Source organism: Rutidosis leptorrhynchoides, chromosome 5, assembly GCF_046630445.1.
Source record: "Rutidosis leptorrhynchoides isolate AG116_Rl617_1_P2 chromosome 5, CSIRO_AGI_Rlap_v1, whole genome shotgun sequence".
NCBI lineage: Eukaryota > Viridiplantae > Streptophyta > Magnoliopsida > Asterales > Asteraceae > Rutidosis > Rutidosis leptorrhynchoides.
In genome coordinates, this window is record NC_092337.1 from 423578259 (window position 1) to 423588697 (window position 10439).

The window sequence follows — 10439 nt, forward strand, 5'->3', positions numbered from 1 at the left end:
TCCCCCCATTTAAAATGCTTACAAAAAACAAGCCCTAATTTCACTACTTTTGCTCTCTGTATATCTGCAATTCGAGTTTCTACAGACTCCTGATTAGTTTTCTTTCAGTAAAAAGCAACTGATGTCTTCATTTTAAGTATAATCGTGCTAAATTTCTAGGGTTTTCACAAAGTTTTGTAAATGTCTTTCAGAAATTGAGTCTTTTTAGTGAGTTTTGTTGGTGTGTTAAGTTGTGCGAGTGAATTTAAGGAGTAACAGACTAATTTTTAAGAAAAAGTAAAATTGAGTGGGGAGAATTTTGAAAATGGTAATGGCAGATGTTGACCTTGAGCTTAGACAACAGCTCAAGGAAGCAGGTAATCTGCTTTCAAACCCCCCAGCTCATGTTGATGAACTGTTACACCTACTTGATGTAAGTATTCAAGTTTTGGAAATTTTAAGTTATTTAAATTTTATAACATTTTGTATGTTGTTGGCTTGTTTTTGTTAGTGATCCGTGCATATAAATTATAAATTATTAAAAATTTATAGTATGATTCTAAGTAGAGATGGCAATGGATCGGATATGGATCGGGTGAGCCTATATCCATATCCATATCCATTTATTTTTTAAAATCCATATCCATATCCATATCCATTTAAATATATTTCATTCATCCATATCCATATCCGTTGGATGAAGCGGTTAAATGGATATCCGGTGGATATTAAGTTATTCTAAGAATTTTCCTATCATGAAATGAAATCTTCAAAGTATTTATAACAAAGATATATAATATATGTAAGATATACAAATTTAATACTATTTCACGTAGTTGTGTCTCCATAATCTATATATTCGATAACATTTTAATAGTTTATAGTATACATATATAAGGATATGTAAATGTAATGCATATATTTAAGTAAATATGTATATATTTATATGTATATATGTATTTCGGGTGGTAAATGGATATATCCATGGATGACAAATTGTCATCCATACCCGATCCACTAATTTTTCACATTATCCATATCCATATCCATATCCATTTATCATCCATTTAGATCATCCATATCCATTTAAATGGATCGGATCGGATGGATATCTAATGGATCGGACATCCATTGCCATCCCTAATTCTAAGTGATAATTAATGTGCCTTTGTAATATGAAGTTGATATGAGTATTTTAGGTATATTTAGAATTTGAACGAGTTATACCGGCTAAAATGAAGGAATTATGTAAGGAAGTTTTTAAGTTTTGAAAAATAATTCAAACAGTAAGCTTTAGGTTTATAAATCTGAAATTATATTCTTTGTAGAGGTCTGGTTGTAGGTAATATTAGTGTGCCTTTATGATATGAACTTGATCTAGATACATTTTAGATAACATAAATCGGTCAAAATGGAATGTGTTGTACGACTGTAATTGAACATATGTGTGACGGTAAAACCAGACATTAATGTATGAAGAATTCACGGTAAGTGAGCTCTACTTAAATATAAATAAGAGCATGCAATGTATGATGATATTCGGAGGTATACAAATATTATAAATCAAATTATGCATTATTACACAGTTGGGCATGAATGCATAGGGTTAGTTTAGTTCAGTGTAAAAATAGATGAATACAATGATCTCTGCAGTTATGTAACCTACTATATTTTTTTAATTAATTAGATGGGTATCGAATACTTGGTTAGATTTAGAGGTACGTAAAGATTGCTGCGTGTTTAGCGGGGTTACTAGATTCGAATCTACATGTACGATCTGAGGATCGTGATATGATTAGGCATTTTGGGAAAGTTTTCAGATTAGTTTAAAGAAACAGGTTATTAAGTGAATTTGTTATGGAGATGTAACATAAGATTGTGCAATAAATAGTCATATATAATTTTAGGTGTATTTGAATAGCTACGAGTCTCGTGTGTATACCTTAACGGCATCGTTTTAGAACCAGAATCTTGTTGATATAAGTGTTCTAAATTTATTTGCGTATTTCAGCAAACGGAAAGGCTTCTTGGGATGGTTGACCAATCACCTACTAAACTAATGCAAGAAGCACTTCAGTCACCAATAAAGGCCTTGGTTGACGATCGTCTACTAAAGCATTCAAATATGGATGTTAAAGTTTCAGTGGCTAATTGCATCTGCGAGATAACAAGGGTTACAGCTCCTGATGCCCCATATTCCGACGAGGAAATGAAGGTATGACTTATCAAACGTTAGGTTCTCTTATAATATTCTTCCCCTGTTTTGTATTAATGATTAATTTTAACTATAATTTCATATTTACAGGGAATTTTTCAGTTGGTTGTTTCTACATTCCAGGATTTATGGGACGATTCGAGCAGATCTTATAATAAGAGGCTCTCAATTCTTGACATCGTTTATAAAGTCAGGTCATGTGTTATAATGCTTGATCTTGAATGTGACGCCTTGATAATAACAATGTTTGAGCACTTCTTGAAGTCAGTAAGGTATAATACACAGTTTGGTTGCTTTTTTTCTACTTTTGTACATGTTACCATAATGTCGTTTCTTTTTTCTAATTTCAGGGACCATCATTCTGATAAAGGATTTTCAATAATGAAGAATATAATGTCTCTCGTTATCGAAGAGAGTGAGGATATTTCAAATGATATGCTCAATCTACTGCTGGCCAGCATTAAAACCGACAGTGAGGTATAGCGTTTAGTTACACCTTGAATTTCCTTTATCGTTTTCTGTCACTTTTGTGTGAGTGACCATTTATTTTCCTTTACGTAGGGAATTTTACCGGTGACTCGGAAACTTGGAGAAGAAGTAATAGAAAAGTCCGCAAATAAACTACGACCTTACCTTGAAAAAGCTGTGGATGTTTTAAACGATTCACTGCATAACTACAGTCAAGTGTTGACTTCTGTATGCAAGGGGCCAACTAACGTTGACAAGCATAAAGATGAGTGTGCTTTGGTTCTTCATAAGGTATGGTTTCTAAAGTTACCCCGTTTTATTCATGTTCTTTTTCTTTTTTTGTAGGTATATACGTATATATGTTCGATTATTATATTAAATTTCAGTTACCGAGTAATATCTGTTCTTGGCATGTAATTGTATGAAATGCCACAGACTGACGAAACCAAGCTTGCAACAGCGTCAGATGATGCAGTTCAGGTAAAGTATTTGACCTTTTTATTGTTCTAGTATTAGTTAAATTGTTTAAGTCGTATTTATAAGTTTATTACAATTTATCAATTAGGTTATGAGCAATGCAGAAGGGGTTAACGAGAAAGATGAAGGATCGGATGGTAAGGATTTAAAGGAATGCGAGACCTCCAACCTGCAAGGAAATAATTCAGAAAAACCTACCGATTCTGCTGATGCAAAAAACGTAGAAAGTGATGGTGTGGCTCATCCATCCAATAATTCAGCAGAACCTACCGGGTCTGAAAATGACGTAGAAAGTGTGGCTGTGGCTCATCCATCTAAAAATGGAAGTCCATTGAAGGAAACCGAGGTAATTAATGCCGGGGCTGTATCCACTGTTGTGGGTTTTATTAAGAAAGGCATAAGGTCAAAGAAGAGCTCGGGTCAAATGGCTGCACCTTCAATGGATGTTGTTTTGACAAAAGCACCTGAAGAAATGAGTGACACAGAAATGAAGCCTCCAAAGCGTGCGAGAAAGAAAATACAAAAGGCTGAAGAAGCTGAGAAAGTACTGAGTAAGAAAATGAAAGCAGATGACTCGGAGTCAAAGCAGAGAAAAAAGCCTGGTAAGAAAGTGGATGCGGTTGACTTGGGGTCAAAGAAAGTGGATGCAGTTGACTTGGGGTCAAAGAAAGTGGGTGGTAAGAAAATTGATGGTGGAGAGGCAGGGGCTAAAAAGTCAGAACAAGGCGATATGAACATAGATGCAGGAGATTCAGAGGCAGAGGCAAAGAAAGTAGATGGAGTTGACTCCGAGTCAAAAAAAGTGGGTGGTAAGAAAGCTGATGGTGGAGAGGCAAGGGCAAAAAAGTTAAAACAACGCGATATGTACATGGATGCAGAAGATTCAGAGTCAGGGGCAAAAAAGGTGGATACAGTTGACCCAGGGTCAAAAAAAGTGGGTGGTAAGAAAACTGATGGTGGAGAGGCAGGTGCGAAACAGTCAAAACATGGCGATATGGATGTGGATGCAGGAGATTCAGAAGTTCAGCCGACAAAACAATCTGATACGAAAAAAGTTGCAAGTGATTCAGAAGATAAACAGCTGAAACAGTCTGGTAAGAAGGGGGAGAAAAGTAAGGTTTTAGTTAAGCCAGTTGAAGATAATACGAGTAATGAAGAAACTGATTCTGAAGCTACATTGGTGGAAGTGTCAGAAAATATAGACGACGAAAGTGATTCTGACGACATGCCAGTAAAGCTGTCGGCTAAAAAAGGTAGCAAAAACAGTTCTGTGGTCAAATCTTCTTCAAAGAAGAAAGGTGGTGTAAGCGTTGAAGAGAAAACGCAAGCAAAATACGTGTCTGATGATGACGTAAGATATTTCTTAACAAGTATATTTTTTTCCTGATTCAAATAATGTGAGTTTCAGTTTAAATTATTCACCTTTTTTGTTCATAGGGTATGGATGTTCCATTAATGGTGGCGTTAAAAACAGCTGCTAAAGAGAAAGGCAAGTTGGAGGCAACAGGCGCAAGTTCTTTAAAACGGAAAAGATCTATTGCTAAACCTAAAGTAAATAATCCTAAATCTTTATTCCTCGTAGATTGACATTCAGTTATTTTCTACATGTATTATGTATTATTTTTTCATTAATTAATATCTAACGGTTCAAGATTTATCTTTACAGGATTCAGAGACAGTCAAGTATGATGGTAGCTTGATCGGTCAGAAAGTGAAAGTTTGGTGGCCTGATGATAAGATGTAAGCCACATCCTTATTTTTAGTTCATTAATACTTCCATTTTCATGCAATATATATTACTGATATATGTATATGTATGTATACGTTTTTTTGTTCAGGTATTATGAAGGTTTTGTTGCATCCTTTGATGCTACTGAAGAGAAGCATAAGGTCTCGTATCTTGACGGAGAAGAAGAAATGTTGAATCTTAAAGACGAGAAATGGGAAATTATTCAAGAGTATTCTGTACAGTATGAACAAAATGCTGTAGAAGTTGAAGCCCAAAGTACCGATGATGTTCCAGAATCGTATGTGTTATATTTATATGGTTTCTTATTTTATCAATTATTTATTATTTATTAATTCATGTTATAATTATTTATAATAACTTGTAACTACCCATGTGTTGCTCTAGCCCTGTAAAGAAGAAAGCAAAGAATACGTCTGGACAATCTGCTCAACGGTGCGTTACCCTTTCTTGATCTTGAATCTGAATCTATATGGTTTCTTATATACGAGTACTCATTTATATTTATTTATTATTTATACATATTTATTTAACTTGTAACTATTTGCTCCAGATCTGTAAAGAAGAATGTAAACAAACCCTCTGATCGACGGTGCATTACCATTTCTTGATCTTAAATCTGAATTTATATACATTACAATATCTTAAGACTTAACGTTTTTGCACTCTTTTTTATAGGTTTGTGTTAGGATTGGCTGCAAAATCTGTGAGTGGCAAGAAATATATTAGAAAGCGCTCGGTAAATAGGTCCGTGTTAGGATTGGCAGCAAAATCTGGAGCTGGCAACAAAGGTAAAAGCAAAGGTGGAAAAAAATCCAAGGCGGTTGTCAACTCGAATGAGAATGAAAAGACAAAAGAAAAAGATGAGGAAAAATCGCAAGCTGTCCCGAAAACCTCACAAGAGCCTCATGTAATTGTGTATAAATCTAAGGGTCGTAAGAACAAGAGTAGAGCTGCTGCTGCTGCTGAGGTTGAACCTGAACCGAATGATGATGCTAATGTATCAAGTGAGCTGAAATCGGAATTGAAAGAACTGAAGGATAAAGATGCTGCTGTTGAAGAACAAGTCAACGTTGTGGAAAAGTCAACAGGGACTCCAAAGATCGGTTTGAAAAGTGGACAGAAGAGAAAGAAGACTTAGTGGGTGATAGGGGTCGGTTTAGGGTGTAACTAGAGTCAGGTTGAAAGTAGCTATTTTATGGTACAATGGTTTTTTTTTTTAGGGTTTTCTTTTTTGAACTTGGTGGTGGTGGTAGTTTTTGTTGCAAATTGTGGTGTTTACGACACCCAGTTTGAAACTCAAATCTGCAGGAAGAGAATGAAAATTGAACTTTATGTGTCATCTCATATTCTCATGTGAGTTATGAATGAAGCATGTGGTTTTGATCCATGTGAAATTCTTCTATTTTGGCATTTGATTATTCATGTTTTAGGAGTTGGTTTTGACTGCATATGGAACAGGCAACACAGTACTGTTCCTATATGCTTGGCGAAAGGTTTTTAATTAGCATATTATAGAAACTATTTGTTATGGATGTAAGAGCCCCCGCCTAGGTCGACTAGTCTCTAAATAGTCCTGATTTTGAAGTAGTTCGACAAGTCTCGACTAGTCTTCGACTTGGTCAACTTATTCGGTCAAAATTGTTGGAAGTGGATATTATTAGTTTAGAGTGTATTAGTTTAAAATCAGATTGGTTCAATCAAAATTGGTTAAATACAATCAAAGTCAAAGTTGGTTACATTCTGACTAGTTGCCTACTTCGCTGATTAGTCCCTACAAGTCCCGACGATTAGTCCCCAACTAGCAAGCAACAACTGATATACACGAATAACTGAATATATCAAGATAAGAAACAACTTACATTTCAATTAATGTGATCTTACTTACTAATCCACCCAGAATTTTGTGATGGAGTAAATGTAAGTACCATATACAAGCTAGAACGGATCGCTTTTAGTATAACTTCAATAAATGTTGTAGCAACCGACTGACGTGGCAATTTTCTTCTACAGCTTCACTATGGAAACGCAGCACACCATTGCAAGAAGAATCTACTTTGTAAGGATGATGGGATTCTTCTAATTATCTTGTGAAGTGCACCTAACAAAGATGAGAAGGATTAAAAAAATAATAATAAAAAAAAATAGAAAAAAATGAAGATACTGTGGCATCAGCTGAGGATTGAAAGAACAGCTTGATCGGTTTCTTTTTAAGCGATACACACTATATGTTATGTATCCATCCAAAACCAGATCCAGATTCGAAGTTAGAGCATATTAGCAGAGTCATTGATTACAGGTTCATTCAAATCTGAAGTTAGTTACCAGTTTACCATGACATAGTAAGCTGCTAACGTCAACATAAGATCACATGCCAAGAAATAGGAAGCCTATTTAATGAGATCCCTCAATTAAACTTAAACCTTCTTACTGAATTTGAATGTAACACGTACGTATATTTGAGAAATCAACAACGCATGTATAGGAATAGAGCATACCTTTGAAGTAAATGCAAGTAAAAGTCAACGCTGTAAAAATCGCTAGCCGGGGGACTAGTAAAACAAGACGTTGTGGGGACTAATTAGCCAAGTCGGAGACTAGTCAGACGTTGATCAACTTTGACTTTATTTAACCGATTTTGACTGAATAAATCTGACTTTGCACAAATTAAAAATCTAATCAACCAACTAAATTGGACTTTTGACAACTTTGCTGACTAGTCGGACTACTTCATAATCCCAACTAGTCGGAAACTTTTACAACCACAGTAAAAATCACAAATTATGTAATTGGACTACGTACAAACAAAAAATGTATTGTATTAGACTACTCTTATCCATGACACCTGTCATGGAAAAACATTGTGCCACATCAGCACCACCTCAACAACTTCTTCCTATCACTAAACCCATCACACCCACTATATCCATGACATATGTCTTTCCAGTCACAGTGGACCCACTATTAATATTTAATTATTTATTAAAATAATATAATGTTCAATGGCGCTAGTAATATATTCAATGGCAATGGATAGATACTAGTAATATTTCAATGGCGCTATCTCATACAACTTTGGCTATAGCTTTAATTGTCGTCCCATCTTCAAAAATTACTCCGTCCTCAAATATGCTCAACATTGACATGAAGTATCACGGTCAAACAATGGCGATGACTAGCACGTTTGCTAGTATCGGTGGTATTGAAGGGCGCCGACTTTGGCGCTCTCAACCGCGCACCTTTACTACCAGTCTTACAGCATCAATAAATACCCAAATATATACACATGTGAATAAAACATTACTCCTCGACTAGAGCATTTTTTAAGTCTTCTACCTATCACAAAACAACATAACATATTTGTTTTCCGAACCGATAACCACTAGTAAAATCATAAAGAAGAACTATCAATTAATTACAAAATACAAAGTTAGCTTGCATAATTTTATTTATATATAAGACAAAGCCAGCAGCATTGTAACTAAAAGTTAACATAAGAAAGAAGTTAAATAAGAGTGAAGATACCACAATATCAGGCCCAACTGAGATTTCATCGATTAAACACGCTAAGATAACTTCTGCAGGAACAGAAGCAGGTGATGATAGCGATGAATTGATCTAACCGAACCCTAACTTTTCCGTTCTTCTTCATTTTCTAATTGAAATGAATTATTACCTAATTTCCTCATCTTGATTTCCAAGGAAGATGATATAAATTTTCCGGTAGACGGCTGTAGAAGACGGTAGCGATTCCTCATTACGATTATTTGATTAATGGGCCGAAAGTTTCTAATAATCAGTTAAAAGACCAGGTTGCAGAAAGACGGCTGTAGAAGACGGTAGCGATTCCTCATTACGATTATTTGATTAATGGGCCGAAAGTTTCTAATAATCAGTTAAAAGACCAGGTTGCAGAAAGCCCATAACTGGAACAGTCCATATACCCGTGTATTTTCAAGTTTTTTCATCTATAATAATCTATCTATCTATTTATCTATCTATCTATCTATAGTTTCTATTAAAATCCTATAATGATGATGTCATTATTAGACTATTTCCATTGTTAAGAAAAAATCAAAAATAAAAAGAAAAAAATCTAAACCATCTTGATGATGTCATTAACATTAATTAAATATTTTATTATTTGTTTAGGGTTTTTATCATATATACCCTTCTTAACTTTAATAATAACATATTTACCCACTTAAATATGATTATATCATATGAGCCCATTCTAAACATATAAACTCATTATATTTACTCATTTATTCAATCTTAATGTGATACGTCTTTATGGCCTAATTTTTTTAGCGACAATTATTCATGCTTGCTTTTTCTTCTTCTCCGAGCTATGTACTATTAACAATAGTTTAGTTGACTTAGGCCAAATATCCATTCATTTCTGGAAGGAAAAATAAACTTAATACCGTAAACAAATACTAACAAAGTACTTGTGTCATTTTCAGTTTATTCAATTCATAAAGGTAAACACATTCTAACAGTACCAAACATGTTAAACATGGTCAATTCGTTTATCCAAAAAACTGGTCAAGGTTCCGCGTAGGAAGAGATATGAGCAGAGTACGCCACGACATATGTTCACCATTTAGGCCAAGTTAATGCGATCAAATGAAGAAACATTGTGTGCAAAAATTGGTGAAACAAAAATTTTGAAACTTACATTTGAACACCTGCTTGAGAGTGTTGAAAATACATGAAAATACTTATGTGAATGAACAACCTACATGTTATTGCATTTGTGTCTTCAATTAGTTAAAAGAAGCTATCTTGAACAAATCTACAAACAAATGAAAATGCTAAGTTATACCAAATATAGCTTCGTTTTGATGCGTAGGTTGATTAAGAAAACTTCAAACACATGATTATTGATTTTTGTGAATTTTGGTTAGGGTTTGATAGACTTAAAATGAACTTTCGATGTTTTGAATGCCATGAAATGTTATTAGTAAGTGTTTAGTTGTAATGTATGTTTCATTACCTTCAAAACGGCATATCATATGTGTGAATTGGATTCCCGAATCTTAAAATGCATTTTGTGTGAAACTTTGAAAATAAACCTTTAATGATCACTTGACGAGATTTCAGTTATTGTAATTGATGTTTTTGCTTGATGAAAAGTGGTTAGTTGTATTCCTTGTCAAAAGAGCTTTCCAACAATATAAGATACGTATTCTAAGTGTTTACGGTTTGTGTTTTGTGCTAAATTGAATTTTGGATCAAGACTTGAACTTTTGAAACTGACCAGGCACCAGGCCACGCCATTTAGCGCGGCGCGACCCCTATTGCCGCGGCGCGACATTTGCCCTGTCCAGGGACTGGTCAACTTTTCAAACTAACGAAAAATGTTTGCTATGCTACGCACCTCCGATTCACATGTAACTTGTTCTAACATGCTTATATATGAATAATAACCTCAGAAAAATAGTTCGGGACCTGACCCGAACTTGTTGACTTTTTCGTTGACTTTGACTTGACCGAGTTTGACTTTTAGTTAAACTTAACCAAACGTTTATGCGATCGTTCTAATCTTCT

At 34.6% G+C, this 10439-nt stretch overlaps 1 protein-coding gene across 1 annotated transcript; it reads left to right on the forward strand.

Moving 5' to 3' along the window:
- Nucleotides 1-297: 297 nt before the first annotated feature.
- On the forward strand, nucleotides 298-6222 carry LOC139850019 (uncharacterized). The gene is made up of 13 exons (XM_071839617.1): nucleotides 298-412; nucleotides 1991-2194; nucleotides 2285-2466; nucleotides 2545-2671; nucleotides 2756-2953; nucleotides 3098-3142; nucleotides 3228-4490; nucleotides 4577-4690; nucleotides 4806-4879; nucleotides 4978-5166; nucleotides 5274-5321; nucleotides 5440-5478; nucleotides 5565-6222. The coding sequence occupies exons 1-13, from the start codon at nucleotides 305-307 to the stop codon at nucleotides 6025-6027; spliced, it is 3054 nt and encodes a 1017-aa protein (XP_071695718.1). The 5' UTR covers nucleotides 298-304; the 3' UTR covers nucleotides 6028-6222.
- The last annotated feature ends 4217 nt before the right edge of the window (nucleotides 6223-10439 follow it).

Coding starts and splice junctions, on each gene's coding strand:
- LOC139850019 (XM_071839617.1), top strand. CDS start 305: ATGGTAATGGCAGATGTTGACCTTGAGCTTAGACAACAGCTCAAGGAA. Junction 2,467..2,544: donor CACTTCTTGAAGTCAGTAAG/GTATAATACACA, acceptor TTCTAATTTCAG/GGACCATCATTCTGATAAAG. Junction 4,491..4,576: donor AATACGTGTCTGATGATGAC/GTAAGATATTTC, acceptor TTTTGTTCATAG/GGTATGGATGTTCCATTAAT.